The 27,477-nt window shown below is 47.9% G+C and overlaps 1 protein-coding gene and 1 pseudogene across 2 annotated transcripts in view; both read left to right on the top strand.

The window, feature by feature from the left end:
• LOC308628709 (kinesin-like protein KIF16B) overlaps positions 1 to 27,477 on the top strand; it is a 295,568-nt gene that overhangs the window by 174,281 nt on the left and 93,810 nt on the right. The window contains exons 18-22 of the mRNA XM_081255964.1: positions 9,175 to 9,228; positions 10,755 to 12,113; positions 15,493 to 15,645; positions 17,776 to 17,872; positions 18,583 to 18,633. Of these exons, the coding sequence (XP_081112090.1) occupies positions 9,175 to 9,228; positions 10,755 to 12,113; positions 15,493 to 15,645; positions 17,776 to 17,872; positions 18,583 to 18,633 (1,714 nt within the window). The remainder of the gene's footprint in view (positions 1 to 9,174; positions 9,229 to 10,754; positions 12,114 to 15,492; positions 15,646 to 17,775; positions 17,873 to 18,582; positions 18,634 to 27,477) is intronic.
• On the top strand, positions 19,568 to 22,459 carry LOC308629049 (annotated as a pseudogene). Its single transcript has 3 exons — positions 19,568 to 19,576; positions 19,962 to 20,535; positions 20,682 to 22,459. The product of its transcript is annotated as an uncharacterized misc_RNA (transcript).

Below are 27,477 nucleotides of genomic sequence, written 5' to 3'. Positions count from 1 at the left end.
GCATTCACAGTCCTTCCACCAAGAAATGATTGGTTTATATTTGTAATATTTACTTATATTTTATACTATATATGTTTAATTGTACACCAGGTACTATAATCATGCATTCTAAAAAGTATTTTAAAAAAACAACATTGAGCTCTCACTCGATATACAGCTCTGTGTTCTGCTTTTTCTTTTACTGTTTTCCTGGGAACTTGTCCCCAGGCCATCCAACACTCTTCTTCATCCCATGTTTATATCATCATGTAACTTTTTTGTTTTTGTTTTTGTTTTTGTTTTTTTTGCGGTACGCGGGCCTCTCACTGTTGTGGCCTCTCCCGTTGAGGAGCACAGGCTCTGGATGTGCAGGCTCAGCGGCCATGGCTCATGGGCCCAGCCGCTCCGCGGCATGTGGGATCTTCCCGGACAGGGGCATGAACCCGCGACCCCTGCATCGGCAGGCGGACTCTCAACCACTGCGCCACCAGGGAAGCCCCATCATGTAACTCTTGATCATCATTGAGGCCTCTTGGAACTATTTCTTCCTTTTGCCCACATAGATTGATTACATTGCAATTAATCAGCTTATATAAATCTTTCCCACTGTATTATTTGTCAGCTATGCCCCAGAATTCTTTATTTGACGATATCTTCTGCTTACATTAAAACAACAAGGGGAAGAATGGAGAGAGACGTCAGAGAGAAATCAGGAAGGGAGGCTTGAGACCTAGAAGAGGCGATGGCAGGGGAGGGCTGGGGGAGGGTGGCCAGCCCCAGGGAGGTACATAGGCGCTGCCCAGACCTCCCTTAGCCCCGTGGATGTGAGGCTCATGTTCAAGCCCTGCCTGGTTGAGCATGTGAGCATCGTGTCCCTCAGCACGCGGTATCAAAGGGGTGCAGGTGTGCAAAGCAGACCCGCAGAGCTCTTCACTTCAGGAATGTCTTGCCAGGGCAGAGGAGCTGTGGTGCATTTCAGGTCTTTTTCACGTCTTCAGACCCCCCTTCTCTGCCCACAAATATGCACAGCTTCTCTTTTCCTAAACGAACCTCCTCTCGGGCTACCCCATGTAGATCCCAGCAAACCGCTTCATCAGGATCATCTGCCATGTACATTTCCAGCCATAAGAGATTGCTCCCGTAAAGCATGGTGCATCTGCATTCTGAAATGGCATGATCTTAAACTGCGTTGTGGAATGATAGTTAATGATTTGGGGATTTGTCCAAGGTGTGTATTAAGAGGAAAAGGGTACACAATAAACTCTTGTTGTCGGCTTTCATCCGTGTGCGTGTGTGTTCGGCTGGGAGGCTGAAGGCCATTTACCAAGATGCCGCGATCGTGGTGAGGGACTTGACTGTATTTTACTCCCCTGTATTTTCTACCTTTGCTGCAGTTAATTACTTTCATCTTGAGAAGGCTGGAAGCACGCCGGTTGTTATTTTTTAGGGCACAGAGAACTCTGCCCTGGCTGACGTCATCGCCTCCTCACCCAGGTGTTCTGTGACTCTGTGTCATTGGGGTCTGGCTCTCAGCCTCATGCCACTGACTTCAAAGCTCTACCTGGAGTGCTCATTAGTTGAACACCTACTATGTGCCTTGCAGAAGGCCCTCAGGATACGCAGCTCCGCTGGGTCTCTGTCCTCCAGGAGCCCTGGTGGACAGGGCTCTGCCTATCCTCTGTGACCTGTAGGGTCCTGGGTGGTCTGGGCCTTGGCCCCTTCTTGGGCCACAGTTGCTCTCATCCCATCACTGTCCCCCGGTTGCACCTGCTCTCGCCATTCCAGTCTTGCTGTGCTCCCCGTGTGCCACACGTGGTCCCTGGTCATTGGCCCGGCTTCCCCCATGTGTCAGCACCAGCTGCATCCTCGTGGTCACGCCCTCGCTCAGCTCTCTCTCCACCCTCCCTCCTGGCTTCGGGCTATTTCACAGCACGTATCACAGAACATTTTCACTGCTGGTTCGCTGTCCTTCTCCCCCCACCCCCACTAGAATGGAAGGTTTATGACGGCAGGGGCTTGGCTCCTTTTGCTGAGCTTCAGGGCCTGGGACAGTGCCGGGCACGTCACTGGCTTGTTGATCAAATGCATTGATGATGCGTGAGCCACTAGCTCCTGTTCCCCGTGCTCAGTGCCTTTTGCTTGTTTCTTTCGTCTTCCTTCTTCTATGTTTGTTCCACTCGATTTTCCCACTTCCCACACTGTGGCCATTGTTCTGTCCGTCTGTCAAGCAAGGCCCAGCTCAGACAGACAGCCAGGCCCCCTCCCACGCATGCAGCTATGAATGCTCTCCCTCCACCCCGGCAAGGAAAACATGGAACTTTCTGCTTGGGCTCCTCACGTTCTGTGTGATCCATATGCACACATATTTCACTTACAATTCACCCTTAAGACCTGAAGACAGTTTGTCCATTCTGTATGTCTAACACACTGCCTTGCACATAGTAGGTGCTTGTTAAAGGTTTGTTGGACGTGTGGCAGGCATGGCTGAATGAAGTGGCAGGAACATTCCCTCTGGCACACTGTTCTGGTCTGTCCACAGGGGAGAGGTCCATCTGGGAACGGTGAGTCACATTCAACTCTGGGAGGCTGTTTCTGGGGTACACGTTGCTGTGGTTTGGTTAAGGAGGTGAGATGGAATTCCAGAGTTGAAGTAGGAATGGAGGAAGAATAAGAAGAGGTAAACTTTGCCCTTGACTTCTCTAAAGAGGAGGTCACCTTGGGCCTCTCCCTGATCCGCAACCCCCCCCACCCCGGCCCCCAGGCCTCAGTCTCCTGGCCTGTAAAGTAGTGGGAGGGCAGGAGCAGGGGTGTCTGGGTGGGCTAAGGGGGTGTGTGCCGAGTTGATTGCGTGATCTCTCGAGTGCCGTATACTTCTAACTACCTTTGGTCTTATGTTCGATCAGGTAGGTCTCCTGGGTTTTACCAGTGGTCCTGGCTGGCTTTATTGGAGAAGGTTATACCATTGTTATGAGAAATAGGCTGAGGAGAAACTCACTTAAAATGCTGTGGTATCAAATTTTACTATTTTTTTTTTTAAAGCAATCTTTGTTTCTTTGAGCACTTTTCATTTGCAATGCGAAAGGCTTAAGACTGGCTTCTGGGACGTCTTTACCAGTACTTTCTAGACTAGGGATTTGAAAGTTAATTAGAAAACCACTCCCAGAGTACTAGGGATATTTTTGTTATAAACTCTTTTACCTAAAAGAGGTTTAATTTCACACCTTCCTAGATCAAATTGCATGGTGCAACCCTCATCTTGATGTAAGCACCTTGAATTACAGTTGTATGAAGTCACTCTACGGTAGGATAACTTGATTTGAGGGGACAAAAGGGGAGACTGGGAGTAGGTGGTGTGGCAGTTTCAACTCTCTCTTCTCTTTCAACAAAGCAGCTGTTCTTAGCTTTCTAATGCGAGTTGGCATGAACCCTGATGCACGCAGGAATGACTGCAAGGCCTCTCCAGGCAGAGTCCAAGTCTGGATGAATGGCCAGGTTCTTCTTTCATGAGTTTCCCTTTGCCTACCTTGGGGTAGCATCCGGTTTCTGCTCAGCCTTTAAAGAATATCTAGAATGTCGAGGCTCTCAAGGTCAGGGAGATGATTGGATAGGACCTGCACGAACTTTAGCACCCAAATCCAAACTTTCTCTTTTGTCTCCAAGATCCCCCCGGTCTCCTTGGGATTTGCAGTCTGTAAGGTGATTTGAGACTGGCTGGAAGGGAGTTCCCGAGGGTGGTAAGGTGGTAAGAAGCTCGGCCATTCTGGGCTGAACCACTACAGGACCCACTGCGGTCAAACCCTAATCCCTTGTGAAGGATGCGGGAGAGGGGAACCCTCTACACTGAGTTCTGGTCTTTTCCAGCTCCTTTCCATCTGTCCCTTACCAGACTCTGGACTGAGTCCAAACATCCCAGGCAGCAGGCCAGGGATTCTTTCAAAAATGACGCATACGTGATCAGAACCAGCTGTACAGTTTGCAGGGCTCAGTGCATAATGAAAATGTGGGGCCTCTTGTTCAAATATTAAGAAGTTCAGGGTGACCACAGTGGAGTATCACGTGAGTGCAGGGCCCTGTGCACCTTCACGGGCTGCCCGCCCACGAGGTCATCTCCGGATTTGATGATAACCTGAAAGCCACATAGGAAAAATCCAGGTCTCCCCACTGACCAAGAACTTTTCCCTTAGCTGCTCGCGTACTTGCTGAAACTTCCCTTAGCTGTCCACGTACTTACTGAAAATGCCCGTGTGGGAGCTGCCTCCCCTTTGGCTTACCCCCGTGGGCTGGGAGCCCCCTCCTGGTCTGTAGATCAGCATCCACGCCCGAGCCACCTCCCCCACAGCTGCCACTCAAGTGTGGGCTGGACTCCAGTAGCCACTTTCCTCCTTTTAGAAAGTGAAATGAGAAGTTCCAAACTCATCACCATTTGGACGACACAGGGACTCGAAATGTATGCTTTCAGTTAATTACATTTCTTTCTCTTCCTTTTTCTTGATAATCACAGTCTCACTTTCAGTGTAATGGTGTGCACGGCGAAATTCCCACCCCCTTGCTTTTTCGTCGCCAGTGATAACAGGAATATAGATGGCAAGGTGTGCAGTTGTGCCGAAAAATGGTGGATGTCGTTTAATGCAAAAAAAAAAGACGCCATTTCTCATAAAAATAGGTTGTATGCTGTGCTTTTTTGTTGGCCCTAACACAGTGTGTTACTTCCAACTGTCATTTAAAAATGCTAAAAGCAGCTGCAAAACTTATATCCTTTTGTGGTTTTCCCTTTCATTATAACATTTAGGAAATTAGCATTTGGGGCCAAGATGATTCCAGTAAAGTAAGATAGTGAATTACACTTATTTAAAATGAAGCCACATTAAAATACAATTACAGTTGATGTTCTTTCCTTGATATTAACACACATTTATATTTTACAGTCTATTGAGGTTTGCTATTTGAAATATTATCATTGATTATGGAAGGAGGTGCATTTTAAAGTATGTTCAGTAAATATGTAATATTTAATAGAAACTAAACAGTACCAGCAACAGCTGATATCACCTCATATTTAAAATATAGTCCCTGACTTTGTAATTATGACTCTCTCCTCAGACTGTTTGGGACTGAGCATCTTTATGTTGTTTTTTCTTTTTTTTTTTGCGGCACGCGGGCCTCTCACTGTTGTGGCCTCTCCCGTTGCGGAGCACAGTCTCCGGACGCGCAGGCCCAGCGGCCGTGGCTCACGGGCCCAGCCGCTCCGCGGCATGTGGGATCTTCCCGGACCGGGGCACGAACCCGTGTCCCCTGCATTGGCAGGCAGACTCTCAACCACTGCGCCACCAGGGAAGCCCTCTTTTTCTTTTTAAACTTTTAATTTTGAAGAAAGGGGAATCATTATTTATCAAGGGGATCCTCTCTCTCTGTCTTTAACTGCTCATCTCCAGCCCCATTTAAGGACCCCTCTTTCTCTGCCATTCACTGCAGTGTGTGTGGTCTTCCAGACTCTGCAGTAAGCTCCTTTATTCACATTCCATACCTATGTCCTGGGTAATTCCTATCTAGATGCTGGTGAATTCCAAGTCTGTATGTCCATCCTTGATGACAGCCCAAGTGCTAGATCTTCATTTGTATCCCCTGCCTGCTGGACGTCTCAATTTGGTTCACCCTGGAATCATTAGATTCAGTGTGTGTAAAATCGAGCTTACTTTCTTGAAGGCAGAAGAGGGATAAATTGTGGGCTCTGGAGTCGATTGATTCTGCCATTTACTGGAGTCGTGGCCATCGCTCGTGTGTAAAATGGGGGAAAGATGGCACCTACCTCACAGGACCATTGTGAGAGTCAAATGCGAGTCCTCAGACCCAGGTGTAGAATGACTCTTTCGTGGATGTTGATACAGATATTTTGTATGCATGGTCTTGTTTGATGAGATGTTTGTCTTCTTTGAGGGAGGGCTTGTTATTTTCTTCAAAATCTGTAAAAATTAAGCATCCAAGATTAAATAACTCATGCTTAGCCTCACAACCACTAACATTTGTATTCGGGCAAGTTGACCTTTTAGCACAGCCTCTTGGCCGTGAAGCTCGGCTTCCCCACCCACTGTGTGACCCGGCCAGAAACCTGAGGGTCATCTTTGACTCTTTCTTTCCCATCACAACCTCCAACAAAATCCAGCCCATTAGCAGGTTCTCTCAACTGAACCCCTGCGTATCAGAAGATAACTGGCATTTCCTTATCCCAGTGATCCTGGGTCCTGCCTCCATCATCTCTTGTTTCTGTGACGACACAGGCCTCCTTATCTGTTTCGTGGCTTCTCCTCTCATCTATTCTCTGTGGGCTCTCTAACAACCCTGTTCCAAGACACTTTTCTGCCACCATCTTTGGGGTCAAGTGCAGAGTCCTCAGTATAACTTCCAAGGCCCTGCGCCATGTGGCTTCTCGTGTCCCGCTGAGCTTCACATCTTGCCCCTCCCCTCACAGGAAGCCAAGACCTGGCTTTATTGAGCTTCTGCATCTTGCACGAGGAAGAATGGCACAGCCTAGGTGGAAGTTCCCTTGGGAAGCTTGCCTTGATTCTAGGTCCTACCAAATTCTGAGACCAGCACCCGTTCGGTGTGTTATAACACAGTGTCCTTCCTCATCCTGGCTTGTGACACACTGGGTGTGCCCCTCATGTTTATCCCACTGTCAGTTACAGGCTGGGAGCCCCATGGAGGCAGGGACATATCTCCCTTCGGGACCTCTGTATCCCCTGTGCCTTGCACAGCGCCTGGCACTGTGCTCAGTAAAATACGTAGGTGCTCAGAGTGTCACACTGGAGATGAAGATATTAAAACTCACATTTCATGACTTTTTGAGACCACACAACTCATTAGAAACAATTGTAGTGGTTGGCAGCACAGATTTTAGTACCAAACTGACTCAAGCCCTCCCTCTGCTACTTAGCTCATCTAAGCCTCAGTTTCCTGTTTTATAAAATGGGGATGAGACCTGCTAGGGTTGGGAGAACAAAGCGAGGGTATTGCATGCTCAGTGCCCGGCCAAGCACCTGCACGTTGTAAACTGTCCGGTGATAGGTTTTCATTCGAACCTCTCAGAGCAGCATCTGCTCTATGACTGTGCCCTTGTGACACTGTCAGAGTAGGACGACGTTGTCTGCTGATGGTCACATTGAGCTGATGTTCACAGAAAGTGTAAATCAAGAATAAAGACAGTTCTATTAGGAAAATCCTCAGGTTTTGAAAGTGGTTTATCCGGTGATTTTATTTTATTTTATTTTTTGACTGTAATTATCTCTAGAAAGACTAAACTGTACCGAAGTCTAAAAATATGTACTAGGAAGCATTCCCAAGGTTCTGTTTATCGTTATATAAAAGAGAATGATCATATATGAACTTAAATGAAACCCTGTATCTGCTTAGTGTGATGGCATATGGATTGGGCTCCAGAACTGGCAAATACCTTTCATATACTATATTTATGTGATTGATTTCTCATGGATGGCAGTGCCTGTAATCCACAGATCATTTTCATCTGATAGAAAGATAAATATAACCCTAAATGATAAGTTTCAATGAAGGATTTAATATTCTTATTATATATCACAAATTGGAGCATTGCTCATAAAATGAATGAATTGAGGATGTTTTGGAAGCAGGCTATCGTGGGTTCAGGTCCTGGTTCCACCACATTTTACCATCATGACCTTGGACACGTTCTTTCAGACCTCTGAGCTCTGGGTTTCTCATCTGTTAACTGGATCAGGTACTATGTGCTATCTTCAGGATTTGCTGGGAAGACAGAGTAAGCGAACGTGTAAATCACTCAGCACTGCCCTCAGTTCTGCGTGCAAAAACCCCCGACATCGGGCTTCCCTGGTGGCGCAGTGGTTGAGAGTCCGCCTGCCGATGCAGGGGACGCGGGTTCGTGCCCCGGTCCGGGAGGATCCCACATGCCGTGGAGCGGCTGGGCCCGCGAGCCATGGCCGCGGAGCCTGTGCGTCCGGAGCCTGTGCTCCGCAGCGGGAGAGGCCACAGCAGTGAGAGGCCCGCGTACAGCAAAAAAACAAACAAACAAACAAACAAAAAAAAAACCCCGACATCTTACTCTCAGTTTTAGCCCCCATTAAATTGGTCACAGATCTATTTGAAATTTTGTTAGCTCATTGTAAAGGTAACTGTTGCCAACCTGGATTATCTTATCCAAGGAAAACAGTTGACTGATGAATGTTTCCATAGTTCAGCTTCTTAGCTGTACTTGCTGTCCACCACAACAGGAAAACGTTTAAGAATTACAGTTCATGCTGTTTAAAAGGTATAGTGAAACCTTGAAGTAATTCAATCTAGTATTTGAGAAAAAGTCAACTTGTTATCAATATTTTAGCGAGTTGTTTTAAAATTCCCAGTGACCTAGCCCCCTTTATTTTGCTACCACTATGGTCAATCTGTTCATAATCTCTGTAGCCCGCATAGCTCCAATATCATATAACCACTAACTACAGGAGGATCTTGAGAAACCTCCATACAGTATAACCATTTATAAAGTAGTAAAAATATGAATTTGACTTCTGTGGGCAATTATTATCGGTACTCAGTTATTATTAGTGCTCTAGTTATCATGGGAAGTGTGTAAAACATAATAGCTAACTCTGGAGAATTTGCTTCAAGAAATGATTGGAAAATGTGATCTGTATAAGAAGACGTTTCAATTTGTGCATGACTATTGGCTTTTAAGTACCTTACTGTTTTTCTCCTGATGTTCCCACAGTTAAGTCTTTTCTTAATTGATGTCTGTGCTCTCTCTCTCTCTCTCTCTATCTCCCTGGCAGTCTTTTCCCTATTAAAGGACCCATCTGTCTAAGGTAGAGATTTTCCATTTTTATGTACTAATCAGTGGCTAAGCTGCATGGGGTAGGCATGCTTCTCATTTAGAAGTCTCCTTTAACTCTGCTTGTCCCGTACAGTGGTGTTTTGTTTGCTTTCCTTCAAGTAACATATGTTCTTTTCAGCCTGAATTCAAGCACTCCTAAAGTATGTCTAATTTATAATCATAGTCATAGAGCAAAGAACATTGTAAACTTGCTAATCCATAATGATTAAAAATCGTACTTGACAAACCAGTGTCCTTTGTAATATGTAACTACATACAGAGAATAAGAGAGTGAAAAAAGCTCTTTCAGAAAAGTGACTCATTTTCATTTGATTTATTAGACTTGAATTTGAGCGGCAACAGCGTGAAGAACTTGAGAAATTAGAAAGTAAAAGGTAAGCCACGTGGTAGGACTCATAACACCACAGAGTGGGTGGGTGCCTGTGTTGATGTCCTAGACCGAGATCACCTGTGTCTGTGTCATCTCCCTCTGGCTCCGTGTCCACCATTTACACGTCTGATGACTGTAGCTCCTTTCTCTTTAGCTGGTTAGTTTTACTTCACGTTTGAATTTTTTAAATAGTTCATCTTCAAATACTTGTGAGACTGGGGAATAGAGTCAGTAGGCAAATTTAATACACTCTTTAAGTGTAATACATCAAATATAGACTTGTTTAAATTTAACTAAAAATTATTTCTTCCTTAATAATATCCTGAATTTTAAAAAAGCCGAAAGAATGACACTTCCCCTTCTTATGCCTGCTCACTTTTTAAACATCTTTCCTTATGTTGATCAGCCATTTGTATTTCCTTTTCTAATCTGCCTCTGCATGTTCTCAGCTCCCTTTTCTTTTGGGGGGTGTGTGTGTGTGTGTGTGTGTGTGTGTGTGTGTGTTTAATTGATTTGGAGAGCGTTTTTTATATGTTCTGAATGTAATTCTTTGATAAAACTAAGTAGTTTTCTTTTTTTCCTGTCCTATTTAACAAGCCAAGAAATGGACCAAAGATAGATATTAGAATAGAAAGTAAGGCCGCAGAAAATCTGCACCCTGGATATTTATTTTCTAGAGTGTGGAGTCTGGGTGTTACAGATGAATTAGTTTAGCTCGCAGCATCATGTACGATAGGTCTTTGGTGGGTCAGGAGATGGAGGCCGTGCATCCGTACTCTGACATGCCCTGTGTTCTTGCTTTGGAGGCCACCCCGACCTCGAAACATTGACTTAGCACCCAGTGGGGACCCTTTGCTCTCTTAAGACACAACATGACATGTAACCCCCGGAATCATGCATTTAAGTATGCTAATGGAGATTGACATTATTTTCAATGTTATGCATTAATAAACTAATATTTTGGATCATTTGGTGATTACCGTTTGTCCTGAACTAGTGATTAAATGCTAAATAGCGTGTAGTTATTTGAGCTGGAACAATGAAGTGTCGATTATCTTGACTTTGATATTTGACCCTGATGAGTTGAGGACAGCATAAGCATTTTTATTTAATGTCATTTTGTAACCGAATTTCCATTGAGTTTTAGCCTTTGGGCTGAATAAAATTAATCACATTTAAATTTAAATTGGGCATGCCTCTTTCTCTTTGAGCTCAGGGGGCTTTAAAAATTATATCATGCATAACACATTATGCTTATGGGCTCTGCAAAGGAATGATAGCAGAAGCTACTTCAGGAGATTAGGCAAATGATATGTTGGACAGTTACAGGGTAAAAAAATTAAACAGCATGCTGCTGGATATTAGAAAAGTGCTGTTCTCCCTCTTTTTTCTTTTTTTTTTTTTTAATTTTACTTTAGTGAAGGGTGTGTGGTGTATGTCCATTTCTAGGAAGTATCAGTTTAGGGAGAAGTTAGAGCAGCATTTGAACCTAGTGCTCAAATAACGATCAGTCAACAATTTGCATTTCAGAAAACTCATAGAAGAGATGGAGGAAAAGCAAAAGTCCGACAAGGCTGCGCTGGAGCGGATGCAGCAGGAGGTGGAGACGCAGCGCAAGGAGACGGAGATCGTGCAGCTGCAGATCCGCAAGCAGGAGGAGAGCCTCAAGCGCCGCAGCTTCCACCTGGAGAGCAAGCTCAAGGACCTGCTGGCCGAAAAGGAGCGGTTCGAGGAGGAGAGGCTGAGGGAGCAGCAGGAGACTGAGCTGCAGAAGAAGAAACAGGAGGAGGAGCGCTTTCTCCGCGTCCAGGAAGAGCTGCAGCGGCTGCAAGAACTCAACAGCCACGAGAAGGCCGAGAAGGTTCAGATATTTCAGGAGCTGGAGCAACTCAAAAGGGAAAAAGAGGAGCAGTGTGTCAGGCTGGAGCAGGAGAGGAGGCGGCTGGAGGGGCAGGAGGAGGAGCAGGTCCTGCGCGTGGCGCGCCTGGAGGAGCAGCTCCGGGAGAAGCGGGAGCTGGTCCGGCCGCCGCGGCTCGGGGAGGCGCAGCGCGCGGAGGAGGAGCGGCAGGACCTCGAGGGCATCCGCGCATGCCTCCTGCGGGCCAAGGAGGCCGCGGCCGAGGGGGACGGCGACAGCCGGGAGCTCCAACGGGCGCAGCTGCGTTTCTTAGCGTTCAAGCGAAGGCAGCTGGCCGCGCTGGCCACCCTGGAGAAGGAGCTGGTTCAGCAGAAGGAGCTCCTGAAAAAGGAGGTGGAGGAAGAACGTGAAATCCTAGAGCGCTTAAAATCTGGCGGCAAGGAAGAATCGAGGTGGTTCTTCAAAAAGGACGGTGCGGTCGCGGATGTCCCCCAGGCGGCTGGAGATGCCGAGCAGATGAAGCCGGTGGAGGGGAGGCTGCAGTGTAAGGAGCGCCAGCTCCAGTATCTCCTGCAGCATCATTTGCCGAGGCTGTTGGAAGAGAAACAGAGAGCCTGCGAGATCCTCGACCGAGGTCCCCTCGGCCTGGACAACACTCTCTACCAAGTGGAGAAAGAGATGGAAGAAAAAGAAGAGCAGCTCGCGCAGTACCAGGCCAGCGCCAGCCAGCTGCAGAAGCTCCAGGCCACCTTCGAGTTCACGGCCAACGTGGCCCGTCAGGAGGAGAAGGTGAGGCGGAAGGAAAAGGAGATCCTGGAATCCCGGGAGCAGCAGCAGAGGGAGGCGCTGGAGCGGGCGGTGGCCCGGCTGGAGCGGAGGCACTCTGCCCTGCAGCGGCGCTGCGCCCGGGGCCTGGGGGCCGAGGAGCGGAGGCCGAAGTCGGCCACCTTGACCGCCGGCGGCAGCGAGCGGTCCGGGCTCGGGGCCGGCCTGGGGGCCGAGCAGGAAGCCCTGGAGAAGGACCGGGAGAGGTGAGCCGAGCCCGAGGGGACGCCTGCCACACCCTCCGTGCCCCATGGCATTAACCCTCGGGCTGTGATGGCGCGGCTTCTAGCCCTGGTGCTGTGTCTCTCACTGTTTTTTGAAAAAGTAATTCTGTAGCCTTTATGTTTTCTGATTCACCGGCAAATGCTTAGCCTTCTTTTCTTTTTCCTTAGGATCCTTGGTTTAGAGTCACTGGCCTAAAGTTGGAAAAAACACACAGACAAAGCCCTCGTCTGTTACCTCACTGACCTCTGACTGTGTGTTTAATATTTGATAAACAGGAAAGACTGAGAAAGCTTCCAGCCGGATTCCCCCTCCCTCCCTCGGTGCTTTCCCCAAACCCCATTCCCTTTCGTTGACTCCTTTTCCCTCTGCGGTCCTCTCCCTCCCCTTCCTCCCTCCCCCCGCCCCATGTCTTCTCTGGGACGTTGACCAGCACTTGTTCACAGGTTCCATAGACACTGATTTCCACACCTGGCAGCGAACTGAAAAACAACCCTCCCCCCACCCCTGCTGATTCTCAGTGTTTGAGAATCCAGAGGGACACCTCAGGATTCTGTATTAAAAAATAAACAAGCAAAGCTCTCTAGATGTTCCAGACATGGTGGTCTATCCAGGCATGTTAGCTCATGATTCACTGATATTATTTTCGATGTTGTGAACTAGGGAGGCCTCCTTTGCGTGGCTTCTGGAGAAAAGCTGACATCGGGAAATCATTACAGTGTATCCACTATAATCGAGTATTAATACTAAATGGCCAGGGAGCGAAGCCGGTTGACAAAAGCCAGGACAGTGTCCCTCATGAGGAGGGCATGGGCCTGTGTATTTTCTTTAGTTCCAGACCCTTTGGTCTGTTGAGATCTTAACTGAAGCCCAGGTTACGGGGGACTGGAATGCTGCCCGCTCCCCAGGAGCCCTCCCCTCACAGCACCTCCCGAGGGGCTGCAGCAGAAGCCCGGAGTGCTGGCCTCTAGGAGCCCAGCTTGACATTGGCAGAGGCCTGGGATCCATGCTGATGACAAGGCAAGACCTACTGGGAGGTGTTGCCTGGGCCCCTGTCCACCATCTTGCCTGAAAAGGTCAGGACAGCCTCCTTTCAAACAATCTGCTTAAACTGGATTCTGTTCACCAAGCTCTCCGTAATCCCCCAGGCAAAACAGTGACAGATGACAATCAAAAACCATAATGCTGTGACTTCAGAGAAATAGGTCTATGGTTTAAGAAAATGATTGTAGGTACCTTATGTAAATGAAATTGCTGGACAAAGCTCCAGCCCCAGGAAATTTACAGCAGTGGAGGGCACGCTCTCTATTTGTATCCTGCGCTGTGCACTGAGAATGCAGCAGGGGCTTGGAGCCTGATGTCCTGGCTTTTGTCAAACGGCTTTGCTCCCTGGCCATTTAGTATTAATACTCGATTATAGTGGATACACTGTAATGACTTCCTGATGTCAGCTTTTCTCCAGAAGCCACGCAAAGGAGGCTTTTAGCTTCCTGTGTTTTGATGGAGTAGACTTTGCAAAGCCCTGATTCAGGCCAGCAAATTTTGAGCGCTTTGCTCTGGCTTTGATGGTCCTGCAGCTTTCTGGGGGTATTGGTGTTGTGTCTTATTATCTCTCTGGGTTTTCATGGCTGAGCCAGGGCCCGCCGTGCACCCTGAGCTGACCTCTTGTGAATTTCCAAAGTGCCAGATATCAAATTCACGTGGAGCCAGATTGGACCAACAGTGCACTGCACTTGGCTTTCCCTGTCAGCTTGCTTTATGAGCAAGATTTCATCATTTTCTTTCTTCTTTCTCCTTGATGGTCGATGGGACAAGTGTCAGGCAGTTAGAAAGTGGTAGAGTTGCCTCTCGAATCCAGCTTGTGCCCACTTTGTCCTCCTGTCTGCTGGCGACAGAGCCACTGCTGGGCAGACCAGTTCTCCTCGTGTGCTGCGACCCTTTCCATGCAAGGCCCTGCTGTTCCTCGCCATGTATAGAAATCCTGCTCAGCCTTCAGGGCCCCCCTGACGCCTCTTTGCTGTGTGGAGTCCTTCCCATTGCCCAGCCCTGAAGGATGTCTTTGAACAACTCCGTAGGCGTCTTCTTAATTACAAACATTGGCCACCACCTACTTGCATTGGCTCAATTTCCTTACCATCTCTGAGATTCTGTGTTAACCTTGTTCCCTGGTTCTTTGCCCACCACCTGGCCCCTGACATCACTTCTCTGTGCTCAGTCCTTCCTCCTTCAGGAATACTGCGTGCTCTGCAGGCTGGTGCTCAGTAATCGGTAGACAGATGAAAGGCTGAGTTCAGCTGGGCATTGTCTCCCGCGGACCCAGGAGCGCCTACCCTGGTGATCCCATAATCACATTTCCGAGAGCCAAGACCTTGGCTTTCACGTTCAGGATAGAGCAGTCAAATCACTTCTGGCGACACCAGAGAGCTGGCAGTGTTGTGGCGTGTCAGCATCTGAAACCAGACTCTCTGAATTTTGGACCCGAAGGAATTTGGAGAGACTAGTTGACTCTCTCATTTGATACATGAAGAAATTGAGACCCAGGTGTCATTAACAGTGAGTGGGCTGCAGCCCCTAGATGGTGTTCTGTGGGCCAAATTTACTGGCAAGTTTGGCCCTCTAGCCTGATGGCCCTGGATTCAGTTGTGCCTGGGCCAGTGGGAGACCAGCCATACACACACTCGACCTTATATTAGATGTATCATCTGTCATTGGAAATAAATGTTTGGTTCCACAGCTCATGGTTTATATTAATTTCTCTAGATACTCAGCCTGCTTTCCTAGGTCTCTCTCGCCTGTTTCTGTTTTCCACACCCGCTGCCTTAGCCAAAGCGGATTCCTGGTTTTTGTGGCTTAGTCCCTTTGTTTCTGCACCTGGAAAACCACCCACTGTCATTTCCAAATGCCAAATTCCCACTGGCCCCTGAAGACTCAACTTAGAACTGCCTTGACCATGAAGGTTCTCCTAGATTGGCAGTTTTAAAGAATTCTTTAAAGCAGAGATCTCTTGTCAAATAGAAATACTTATTGGGATCTGACATGTAGGCTACAACCAACTGTTTTCTTGAAGCTGGGTTTGGGACTCAGAATCCTGCACATCTGGCTCTGAGGATTTGCTGAGCACAGTGGGAATATCTTTGCCCTTGATGGTAGAACTCTCTCCAACTTTTGGGTGCCTGTAGCACTTGTCCTGCACCGCTCTTGTGGCCTGTTGTCACCGTATACCTTGTCTTATAGGTATGTGGTACCTTTTCTGCTGGAAGGTAAAGCTCTTTGCAGTTTTGGTCTGGATCTCGCATGGTTTCTAGGGAAGATTCTCAGGAGGTACTGTTAATGAGTGAATTCACATGACTTCCATCTCTGTAGGTTAGAACATGAAATCCAGCAGTTGAAGCAGAAGATCTGTGAGGTCGATGGTATTCAAAAAGGGCATCGTGGGACCTTGGAGGGAAAACCTGCTTCTTCCAGCTTGCCATCCAGTGCTGAAAAGTCTTACCTGGTCCCCCTGATGGACGCCAGGTACTGGACATTAAACTGATGCCGTGCCTATTTCTGATGTGGTTTAATGACTCACAGTACCTTATATTGGCCAGTTTGCATACGGAGGGCTCTATCAAAGGTGATAAGCAGTACTTGTCCCCACGACATGCTTTGTCCCGATCAGCTGCTGCCTGGCCCGTGGTGGGGTGAGATGTCATTTAAAGGGCCCAAGACCTGAGACCTGACCAGCCAAATCTAAGGAATACTGGTGCAAGTAGTTTGTGCGAGAAGGTAGAATTAAAAGGTTCAGGGAAACCAGTTCATCCAGAAAGAAGTGATACAAGGCTAGGTTGAGAGGAACAAAGTAGAGTTAATTGAATTGTACCAAGAAGGACCTTGTGCCGACAAATAATTTATAGATGCCATTGATTACAAATAGATGAAGTCTGTCACAAAGACTATACCAGTATATTCAGAATGATCACGAATAGCATAAATACAAATCTGATGTTACTATAGGAAAATGATTTTCAACTTGGGTGGCATCATGAATTGCCCTGTGGCTTAGAGCCCTCAGATAAATCAACCTAATCATTCTTTGCCTATAAGAAAATTGACTGTTTTTCTCAACCCCATCTACGTCATGGGGACATTTCAAATTGGGCAGTCCTGAGCCCTGGCTAGTAGGAGTTAGGTGTTCAGATATCAGAATATACTCAGAATGGCATGAGCCTCTATGGTCCTTTAAATCTAGGTCTGCATCTTCTGTGGTGCTCGTTTAAAATTTCAGGTCCAGGGAGATTTGTTTCTAAGTGGCCTTGGCTCAGATTCAGTTGCATGTGATTTTCTTTACTGAAATACTGGAAGGCAAATACTGTATTTTATTACCCCAGCTCCATTCTTTGGGGCTGTTTTACCTGTAATATTAATCTCTTTACCCAGCATATCAGAAAGTCATTTCGCCATGGTCAGTAGTACAGAAATGTGTGTAGGATTTTGCATGGGCTTAGAAAGATGCAACCAGATTTTTGATTTTTTAGTGTGCTAAGATGTAAACATGCAAAACACTTCATTTAAAATAATCCGTCTAGGGCTTCCCTGGTGGCTCAGTGGTTGGGAGTCCGCCTGCCGATGCAGGGGACACGGGTTCGTCCCCCAGTCCGGGAAGATCCCACATGCTGCGGAGCGGCTGGGCCCGTGGGCCATGGCCGCTGGGGCTGCGTGTCCGGAGCCTGTGCTCCGCAACGGGGGAGGCCGCAGTGATGAGAGACCCGTGTACCACAAACAACAACAACAACAACAACAAAATAATCCTTCTAATTCATTGTCTGTAGACCTGGGGCAGGGAGCCTAGAACTGAGAAAGCCTTGCCTTTGGACGGCCTGAGCCACTAGAAAGATTTTGATGGAACCCAAATTCTCTCTTTCCCTGGTTCCTCTGGGTGGATGGTTGTACTTCATACAGTTTCCCCTGTATCGTATTGGGTACCAGCTGTTTCCCCTGTATCGTATGGGGTACCAGATATTCGGTTGACAACTGTTTCTGGCTTCAGCCATCTTGACCCTTCGCCAGGCATTTTGGAAGGTCTAGACACCTTTAGAATGTGGTGTCTCATGGCAGGGTGCAGTGACAAGACAGAGCAGGAATGATATGAGACATTGTTCCATCCAATAGTGAAGGTCTGTGGAGAGTGCATCTACTTTTTGTTTTTCCTTTTAATCCTCTGAAATGAATTTGTGTTTTGTGAGAAATAAGAATCATCGTTTTCTGTGGGAGGCAACGGAGGCTCGGTGAATGAAGCGTTGGGTAGTGATGCCTTCTGAGACCGCAGAGTCATCTGGAACCCGAGTCTGCGACTCTCCCCTGTCCTGCAGCAGGGGTTCTGCTCAGGACGTAGGGAGGGGTTTGGATGGGATCCCTGAGTCTCCCTTCTGTTCCCAAGATTCGGTTATTCGTCCAGGCCTCTCTTGTTTGGGGAAAACCCAGATCGTAAACACATGGCATTAGATTTCTTAGAAAGTTGACAGATGTTCCAGATACTGAGTTGTGATTACATTTGGCATTTAGAACGAGAAGGTTCCCAGTCGCAAAGGGCATGGTAACGAAAAGATCTCAGAATGCCCTGTGTGGTTAGAAGCGGTCACGGACCCCCATCTCTTTTGCTTCCAGGATCAGTGCTTACATTGAAGAAGAAGTCCAGAGGCGCCTTCAGGATCTGCACCGTGTGGTTGGCGATGGCAGCGGTGCACCTGCCGAGACCGTGAAGGTCAGTGAAGGAGCAGGTGATCTGTTATTCGTTTTCACGATGACCTTTCAGTAAGGAGCTGGGGGGGGGGGTCTTTTATGTACTGTTTCTCAGAAAATTGAGATGCAAAATGTTGCAGAAATATTAAATATTGCTCGGGTGGAGCTTAACAGTTTATAAATAGTATTAATTCAAGAGTAACTTTATTTTAAAATTTTGAACTTCTGGAGGAAATTCTTAAGTGAATATGAAGTTTCCTAAAGTGCTTTATTTACTTTGTTTGATTTATAAAAATTCTACACGTAACACCTTTCTGTTTCCTCCAAAAATATAATCAATTTCCATAAGTATTTAAATGCACTCGATAAATTATCCCAAGTAGAAATACAATTTTGCTTTTGAGAAGATACATACTTGTGACAAGTTGATTTTTATCAAAATAAAGTCATTTCATTTCTACCCTGCAAATTAAGAAGTGTCCTAAGGAAATTTGCCTTTAATGTTCTTCGAATTTTAAGATTAGGAATAAATGGTTCAGTTCCCTTACAGGCAGATGTATGGATAGAGTCCCGTTTACCTTGGGAATATAAATTCTCAAGAAAGGTTGTCATTGTGGAATGACAAGTATGTTTCCTTAGAATTTTGTCCTCATAAATATTTTAATCAAATCGTTTTTTTCCCTTTATGAACATGCTATAATTTAATATAGAGGGCTTTTATTTTCTTTTCAGGATAATGAGAAACTTCACAATGGCACCATTCAACGTAAGCTAAAATATGAGGTAGGTAATGACTTTTCAGGTTGATAGGGTTGCCTTAAATTACAGCATGCTTGTGTGATTAAATGTTCTTAATGTTTAGTTGCATAATTAGAATTTCAAGGTCCCAGTGAGATTAATGGCTAATAAGCAAGGCAAGCTATTATATGACTTAAAATTAAATGGAATCCTGCTGGTTGCAAACTGCTTTATTTATTTATTTATTTATTATTTATTTATTGTTTTTTGTATGTGTGTTTTTTTTTGCAAACTGCTTTGACTTTGTTTGAATGGCGTGTAGCTGTGGTGGAGGCCCTTTGTCCAGTTTTTCATTCGTAGCAGTATCCTTTCCCTTGGTCTGCATTTAAAAGGCTGAATTATATAATCAGAATCAGATAGGGGGGTTGGAAGTGAAACTGGGTACTTCTCGATGTTTTAGAAACCCTGCGTTTTTTATCGACCGCATTGGCAACGGTGCAGAGGAAATACTCTTGGTTAGGTAGCTTATTTCTCTGGTGGGTTGTCAAAGCAAGGTTTGTTTGGGCATACGATTTGTAAGGCTTTACCTGTATTTTCCTCCGCGGAGGAACTTGTCCTTCCCATACACTCCTAAATTAAAAAGCAAAGAAGCAAAACTACGAGGTGGTAGAAATCTTACATCACTGAACAGAGCGAGCGGCGGAGGTGTGGGTGTCCCATGGGAGACTGGCCACCACCTTGCCCTCCATCCCAACCATCCAGGAATGACACTGTCTTCCTGTGGACGTCCGTTTCCTCAGCAGGTAACCTTGTGAAGAGCAGGACGTTGCCTTTCATTTCTTTGTGTCCACGTGCCTGGTCTGTAGCAGGCTGGCAGTGAACCTTTCATGGTGCTGGTTTGTAGATATCATTATGAGGATCTAAGCGGGGCAGTTGTAATGAAGGATTCCAGTGAAACAAACCAAGAGGCCAGAGAAACATGCATGAGGTTGGAATACTTGTCCGTTTCTGATTTGCATTCAGTCTGCCCTGATTACTCTTACTTGCCCATTGGAAAATGCATCAAAGATCTTAGGGTTTATTTTAGAGTAAATAAAATACTAGACCAAGAAGTGGATACTGTGGATCAATCCCATACAACGTATTTCGATCAAAATAGCTGGCGATTTATAAGATACGAAATATGGAAATTGATGCTTTGTGTGTGAATCAGGTCCTCTATTCTGAAATCATGAATCAGTCAACACGAAAGGCTTAGGCTTTCGATGGAGCCTCTGCATTAATCCACACGATGAAACCAATGCCCGCAAGAATCTTCATGTGGAAAAGAATCGCAAAAGGTGCCACAGCCCCATTTCACCTGTTTTTGACAGAAGAGCTCTCTTGCCCCGTTGCTGTCCAAAGAAGTCACTGACGCCCGCGGCCGAGAGGAGAGGAGGAAGGTGGACCAGAACCACCACTGGATCCGGCCCGCGACCCGGAGCATCTCAGGTCCCTCTTCTGCCTCCTCGGCGCCAGGCCGAGGGGCCCACCAGCGGGGGTCTCAGCCCTCGGAGCCCGAGCCGTCGCACAGCAGCGATTGTAACAGGGGCGGCTCTCAACCAGAACACGTCGATCTAACTAAAATCTCTTTTCTTAGCGAAAGCACCAGCGGTGAGGGACGTTTTCAGGGTGAGTCAGAAAATTTCAGTGAACCGACAACCCCTGAAGGTGAACACAGCCCGGGGGTCACGTCCAGCTGGACTTGGCTGCAGTGCGCCTCCCAGGAAGTGTCCGTGCACAGCGGGAGCGAGCAGACCAGGCAGAGCCAGCTCCTCTGCCTCGTGCTCTCTGAAAGTGTCTCAAGCCACAGCGTCCCCCCCGAGGGCTCCGGTCTCCGAGCTCTGCCGGGAGCAGGAAGCCGGGGAGGAGGTGGTGGCCAAGGCAGTGAGCTCTCTGGGGTCACCCGTGAGTGTCAGGCCAGAGGGAAGCAGCGGGCTAGGATCTTTTTACCAGCGGGTCTCAGACCTTTACAGAGACACCAGTAGCCACCTGCTGCAGGCGGGCACGCGGGGAGCCTGTGGGATCCTGGGGGCTCGCCTCCCATGCGGCAGCATTCATCGCGAGGCCGCCGTTTCTGAAACTCTTACCCCTGGACACACTCTTGGAGGCACCCGGGGTGTCACCAGAAGCTCATTCTTTTCCCGAAGAAGCTCAGGTTGGCAGCAGCAGGGAAGGGTCAGGGGCCGTCGGGTGGGCAGGGAGCCTGGTGCCCTACAGAGCCCCGGGCCTGCCTGCTGGCCCCGCAGCTGCCGACTTTCCATGCTCCTTGCCAGGCTCCGTCTTCTGCCTAGAGGTGGAAGGTGCCAGAACGGGCTCTGTGTTTAAGCAGACGCTTGTCCGATTCCCAGACCAAATGCTGAAGCTTCCAGAGTGCCCTTTGAAAGGCTTTCTTGAGCTGGTGGCCGGTTCCCTACCAGGACTTAGGGCGACACGAGTGAGGCCCAGCGTGTGTACTGGCTCGCTGTCGCCAGCTGCGCGGAGCCCGTCCCCTGGCCCGCGTGTGAGCTGCTGCTCCACCCAGCCCTGTGCACGCTGGTTCTGAATCCCCCAGCCTCCGTGGGCCTGCTCCGCACTTTGCCCCTCTCTGGGCTACAGGAGGTTCAGATCGGCTTCGGTGAGCAGAGCGATTCACTCCTGGGCTCTGCAGAGAGTCTCCTGCTCACTGCGCTTACCTACAGCAGACACCTCTGTCAGTAGATATGCCGGGACCTCCTGTGTGTCCTGACGTCCGAGGCCAGTGCCGCCGCCTGCACCAGCCATCCTCTGTTCCAGCAAGGCCTGGTCCAGCTTTCCCTTGATTGGAAGGCGGAAATCCCTGATTTAGTCTTGGCGAACGGAGTTCAGTTGTCATCCAGGTTCCAGAATACCCTGGTCGACCTGATTTATTTCCTTCACGGAAACCTGGACATGGACGCCCCGTCTCTGGTGGAGGTTCAGCTCTTGCTGTGCCGGCCCAGGCCACTGCCAGCCGCTGGTCCTTCTCAACACCCACATCGTCCTGGCAAGGGAAGACCGCGTGTTCTACCCTGAGAGCGGCTCTCCGAGCTCACCGCCTCCAGGGACACGGTTTGATGTGGTGAGGTGCCGAGCTTTAAGTGAATTCAGGTGTCTTATTGTCCCAGAGATGAAAACAGCATCCACCATCGAACTCGTCTTCTTCCCGAAACTCAGACACCCATCGGATTCAGGAAGCAGTGCTGCCCAGCACCCTCAGGAAGCCCAGAATGTTCAGCTGTGCACCAGCACCTTGTGTCTGGAGGGCGGCCGCTATGTGGCCCCTGAGGTCTGGAAACTGACCCTCACCTCTCAGGACGAGGCTCTGTGGCTAATCGCACACTTGACAAGGCTCTAGGGAGGAGACCTGTGAAAATACTCCGCATATTTTTTGAGCTCTTTCATACAATAAACGTGATGAAAGTCATCCAGGGCTATGATTATCTCAGTGTAGATAACTGATTTGAAACTGGAAAAATGCAGAGGCCTCTATAAATGAAAATGTAAATATTTTAAATATCGCCACTGGACTAAAACTAGGTGATCGTAGAGCACTGATGAAATATCTTTTTTTTTTTTTTTTTTTTTTCTTGGTGGTACGCGTGCCTGTCACTGCTGTGGCCTCTCCCGTTGCGGAGCACAGGCTCCGGACGCGCAGGCTCAGCGGCCATGGCTCACAGGCCCAGCCGCTCCGTGGCATGTGGGATCTTCCCAGACCGGGGCACGAACCCGTGTCCCCTGCATCGGCAGGCGGACTCTCAACCACTGCGCCACCAGGGAAGCCCCTGATGAAATATCTTTATCAGCACCTTGCTTCACTTTCTTGAACTTCAGCCTTGTAATTCGGGTCCTCATTATTTGTGAGGTGCTGGAAGCATTTCACATTGTGCTCATGTCGACCTGTGGTTATGTGCCTTGGAGTCTATTTCTGCTGGACACCGGCAGACGGATTTGTGCTGCCTGAAAAGGTGCCTGGTCTGGCAGTGACCTTCTCGACGTCCTCTGTTGGCCAAGATTAGGACAGCTCTGCCGCATAGCACGTTAGTGACACATCAGGCTTCCCTGGAGGACCTGGGGGTTTACAACGCCCTCCCCTCCCTATAACATGTAGGATGTAGGCAGCGCCCCTGCCCTGCGAGGTCTTCTTCAGGGCATTCCCTTTTCCCTCCTCCCTTCAGACTTCTGGACTGTTCCTTTCCAGCCTGTGACTTCAGCTCCTCACTCGTTGGCTTAGCTTTGACTACCCTTCCCCTGGGCCACATGCCCCCCGTGTGCCAGGCCTTTCTCTGAGCTTTGGTGGTCCTCTCCTAGAGAGACTCTTAGCCCCGGTGTAACTTCCCGGGCTGCCATGCACTGTCCTGTCAGATAGAGACCACGTCGATGGCATCTGGTGCTTCCCTGGCGGCCCTGCCGCCTGCCGCTCAGCTGGCTCATCCTCCACCTCCGACCACGGGGGGCCTGCTGGCCTCGCTCCTGAGAGCACCTCGTTCCCGTGTCTGCCTCATGTCAGGTTCCTCTCCCCACCGGTACCACCCAGGAGCCGGTTGCCCTCCTCCTTGTAAGAGGCTTGAAGCTGGGCCCTTCAGAAATCTCTCCCTTCTCTGGCTGACCCCTTCCTTTGCCCCCGCTGCTGTTCACATTCCTGTGCGGAGTCGGGTTACACGTTTTGTACTGACGTTTTACTGCATCTGAGCCTGGGTTGCTCTGCGCACCTTCTCCTGTTTCTCAGGTATGAATGTCCTGCTAGCTTCCAGAGTCTCAGGAGGAAGGGGGCCACCTCCCCCTGGCCCCGTCCTTCACTTCAGCCAGGGTCACGGCAGCTGCGCTGCAGTGCGTCTGCGCTTGGCGACTCGGCCGTTCCGCTGAGGCCTTCGTTTTAGCCTGGCCTGCAGGGGCCACTTTGTGTTCTGGTCAGATATTTACATAACGTGCAATGTACTGTTGTAGCCCCCCTTCACTTCTGTTCCTTGTCCGTGATAGGGCCAGGGCCAGGGCTGACCCTTCCAGGGACTGGCCGTCTCCCTTTGGTCAGGAAATGCAGGTCTTCCCTCTCTTCCCCATCAGCGCTGACAACAAGCTACTGAACTTGCTCCAACTTTTCAGCATTGGTTTTCTTCTCCCCAGGTTCTGGGGAAGTGAGCGGGGAGAGGCAGGACCCGGGAGAGTGTGTCAGGGTCCACACTATGGGCCGCAGCCTGGTTTGCGGTGGCCAAGCGGAGCTTTTTGTCTTCTTGAGGCGGTAGAATTCAAATGTTTTTACCTTCTCATGTGGAGCCTGTTTTTACCTCTTCAGCAACACCCTCCACCCCCAATACACACAGACACACACACACACGCACCCCATTGCCTTACACATGGAGGCTTTTGAGTCTGTGGTGAGGACATTATTATGGTTAGTTAGCTTGTCACATGCTTGGCTGGTGGATCTTCTACCACAGAAAAAATTTCCACAATGAACCACAATAGTCTTCTAATATCTTATCAATAATATTTCCCCTAATTTAAATTGAGTATTTTCTCGTATGTTCTTGATAAGAAGAACGGAATGAATGATCATGAAGAGTGGAGAGACTGGAGTTTAAGATGCCAGCAGAGGGATACCTTGGCTGGAAAGGAAACAGTACATAAGCAGTCCAAAATTGTAACAGAGTGAAACATATTAAACAGACAGACCTGCTCGTCCTCGTAGGTGAAGAAGCAGAATCCTCCTGTGTTATAAATGATGTTCTTTAATATTGTCCGTAGATGGAGCAGGCAGCGAAAGTGGGCATTGCATACAGATCATATCATCGGTTATGACTTGTTCAGTCTGGTTTATGGTCCAAGTAGCCCGAGATGAGGGCTGCATTCTGCTCTCACTACAAAGCAGAAGCGGCCGCCTCTGGGCAATTCAGATGTCTTTTCACCTAAGCATACTTTTTACCTTGAGATCAAATATGGTCCTGATACGAGAATTTGATTTGCCATCATGAAGTGAGTATTAAGGTGGTCATGATGCCTGGAGAAGCCAGTGGAGTGGCGTGCGTGCCCTTGTCCTCCGTGGCTTCAGTCCTAGGGCCTCTCAGGCTCACGGGCTCGTTCTCTGGGGTTCTGAGCCGGGACACTGCTGCGGCGGAGCAGGCGTGGCAGCCTCAGCGTCCAGCCTGAAGTACCGTCTTCTCAGTTGTAACGAGTTCCTGTATCAGAAAGAAATAGGTTCATACATACTTTATTATGTGGCATCTTGCACTGTCGTAATATAGGCGTAAGCGTTCACATGGCGGAGCTTGTTAATGCGATCTAGATGATACCTCTTTGAGGCCTTTTGAAACAGTGATTTCATCTGAATTTGATTAAAATCCATTTTGCTCACAGCTGCCTGTTGTGCAGACTTGTGGTTGGCAGGGTGAATTTATTTCGTCTTTGTTGAAAAACATTTCAAAACAGTTTGTCTCCCTGTTCTCGTTACTTAAAAAAATGTGCGTGCATCCTTTGGAGAGAATGCTTATGCCTTCCAGTGGTAGTAATTACAGTGATTTTTATTTACATTCTTTAGATGAATGATGAATTACAGTTTTGAATGATAAATAGATTAGAGCACTTTTATTAATGCTTCTCAGATGGTCTTGTCGGACAGACCAGTTTCTAATGAGGTCGTTTTTTTAATTTAGTTACACAGCTTCCACTATTCACTTTAGTTGATACTGCTTCCTTCCTTAACGTATCTTTTGTGATAGATGTTATATCAGTCAGCTATTGCCAAATAGCAAGCAACCCTCAAAATTTTAGTGACATACCTAAAAAAAGCTTTTACTTCTCACTAATGGTTTGCAAGTAAATCGAGGCAGCTCTGCTTTAGGCTAAGGTCATCTGCAGGTCAGCTAGTTTGGTCTGCACCACCTGCCTCATTTTGGATCTGTGTGGAAGGGGCAGTGGCTGTATCATGTCGACGACAGAAGCACGAAAAGGCAACCATGCATCATGTCTGCTCACATCCCCTTGGCCAACGCAAGTGACACATGCAAGTCCAAAGTCAAGGGGCAAAAGGCAGTGCACATTCCATTCACCACGAAGCCATGGCAAGAATATCTGCTCCTCCTCCTCCTATGGCTACAAGGGAGAGAGAATTGGGACCACACCCAGATGCATTGGATCAGGGTTCCCAAGGTTCTACTGAAGATAAATTCAGATAAAACCTGTAGGACCTCTCCCTTATGGAAGTATTGAGTCCTAGTTACTAGTTGAACTTATTTTCCAGTTCAGTCTTTGCATGACATCTCCACAGGCTGATCATCACCTGCCTCTGAAGCAGTTTATCCACTGGGATCTGCTCTCGTTGTTAGACCGTTGTTTCCATAATCTTCCTTAACGTGACCTCCATCTGCAGTCCGTCTGTCTGTGGCACCCTCAGTCACAGAGTAGAACAAGTCTGTTTCACAACCGTGTTATATCACAGCCCTTCCAAGAACACAGTGTGCTCTCTCTCACCTCCTCGGGGTTTTCTTCTTTTTTTTATTTTTATTTTTATTTATTTATTTTTTTTGCGGTACGTGGGCCTCTCACTGTTGTGGCCTCTCCCGTTGCGGAGCGCAGGCTCCGGACGCGCAGGCTCAGCGGCCATGGCTCACGGGCCCAGCCACTCCGCGGCATGTGGGATCTTTCCGGACGGGGGCACGAACCCGTGTCCCCTGCATCGGCAGGCAGACTCTCAACCACTGCACCACCAGGGAAGCCCCAACGGGATTTTCTTCTTTACCTCCAACACTCTTCGGTCCCCCTGCTGGTTCTTACACAACACAGATTCCAAACCACCACCGTCCAATCTCTTTTTAAGGATGCACCCTTCTAATTTTTAAAAATCCTCCTTTATAAGGAACGGAACGGAATGCAGTTGGTGAGAAGGAAAGAGATTCTATTATCAATCACTACTCACGTTTTCTTCTTCTGCCATCTTGTTAAAACCTTCTGTTGCTGAAGATGCAGTAGACTACAGCGGTAACAGCCTTGACCACCCTTTATATTGTGGTTTACAGTGTGCAGAGTTCTTTCCTATGTATTGTTTCTTTGGAGCCCCACAGTGATCCTCCCAGGATGGGCGAATTGTTATCGATTTCCATTTTGTATCTGAAAGGATCACTGATTGGGAATTGGAACTCAAACCCAGACCTCACTCCAGCATGTATGTTCTTTCCACAAGGCCAGAGTCACCTTCTGGTCATGGTTATTCTTGACATTGCCTGAATACATTTTTTGTTGTTGATTTGTTTTCTTCATAGGAATGAATAACTGATTGGAAGAACTGTTGATTTTTTTCTGACTTGTAACTCTTTTCTTGGAATTTCTAGACATTAAATATTATTTCTCTTTTTATGAGTTTTGTTTTTCAAGAATTGCCTTACAGGTTTCTTTGCAATTCCATCGTTTCTTTGTACGCCTTATGTCTCCTTTTTGCTCTCTACATTTTAGCTCTTACAGAAGAAAAGCCTGGGTATAATCATTGTGGCAGTCAGTACAGATAACCTTGTGTGCTCGAAGTTGCTCCTTTAGTTGGAAGATTAAACGATATGCTCTACAGAAACCTGATAAAGAGAATCTCCACCAATCCCCTACCCCCACTTCAGTTTTGCCTGGACCTGAGAATTCAGTACAGTTTGAACCAAAACTAGGGCTCAGCAGAAATCAGTGAGTGACAATGAGTGGTATTTTTCTTGGGTCATTAAAGACATCGTAGAACCAGGAGGGAGATCAGCTGGTTTTCCCTCCTCAGGTCCTCAACTGCCTAGACTCATGTTTGGTAACGAGGGCCACATGACAGCTCCTGCCACGTTCGTACTAGACCTGTGATTTAGTCTTTTTAAAAATCATCCATCTAAC

Source organism: Mesoplodon bidens (genome assembly GCF_964165515.1).
Source record: "Mesoplodon bidens genome assembly, chromosome: 15".
Classification (NCBI taxonomy): domain Eukaryota; kingdom Metazoa; phylum Chordata; class Mammalia; order Artiodactyla; family Ziphiidae; genus Mesoplodon; species Mesoplodon bidens.
This window is presented reverse-complemented; position numbering and strand designations above follow the sequence as displayed.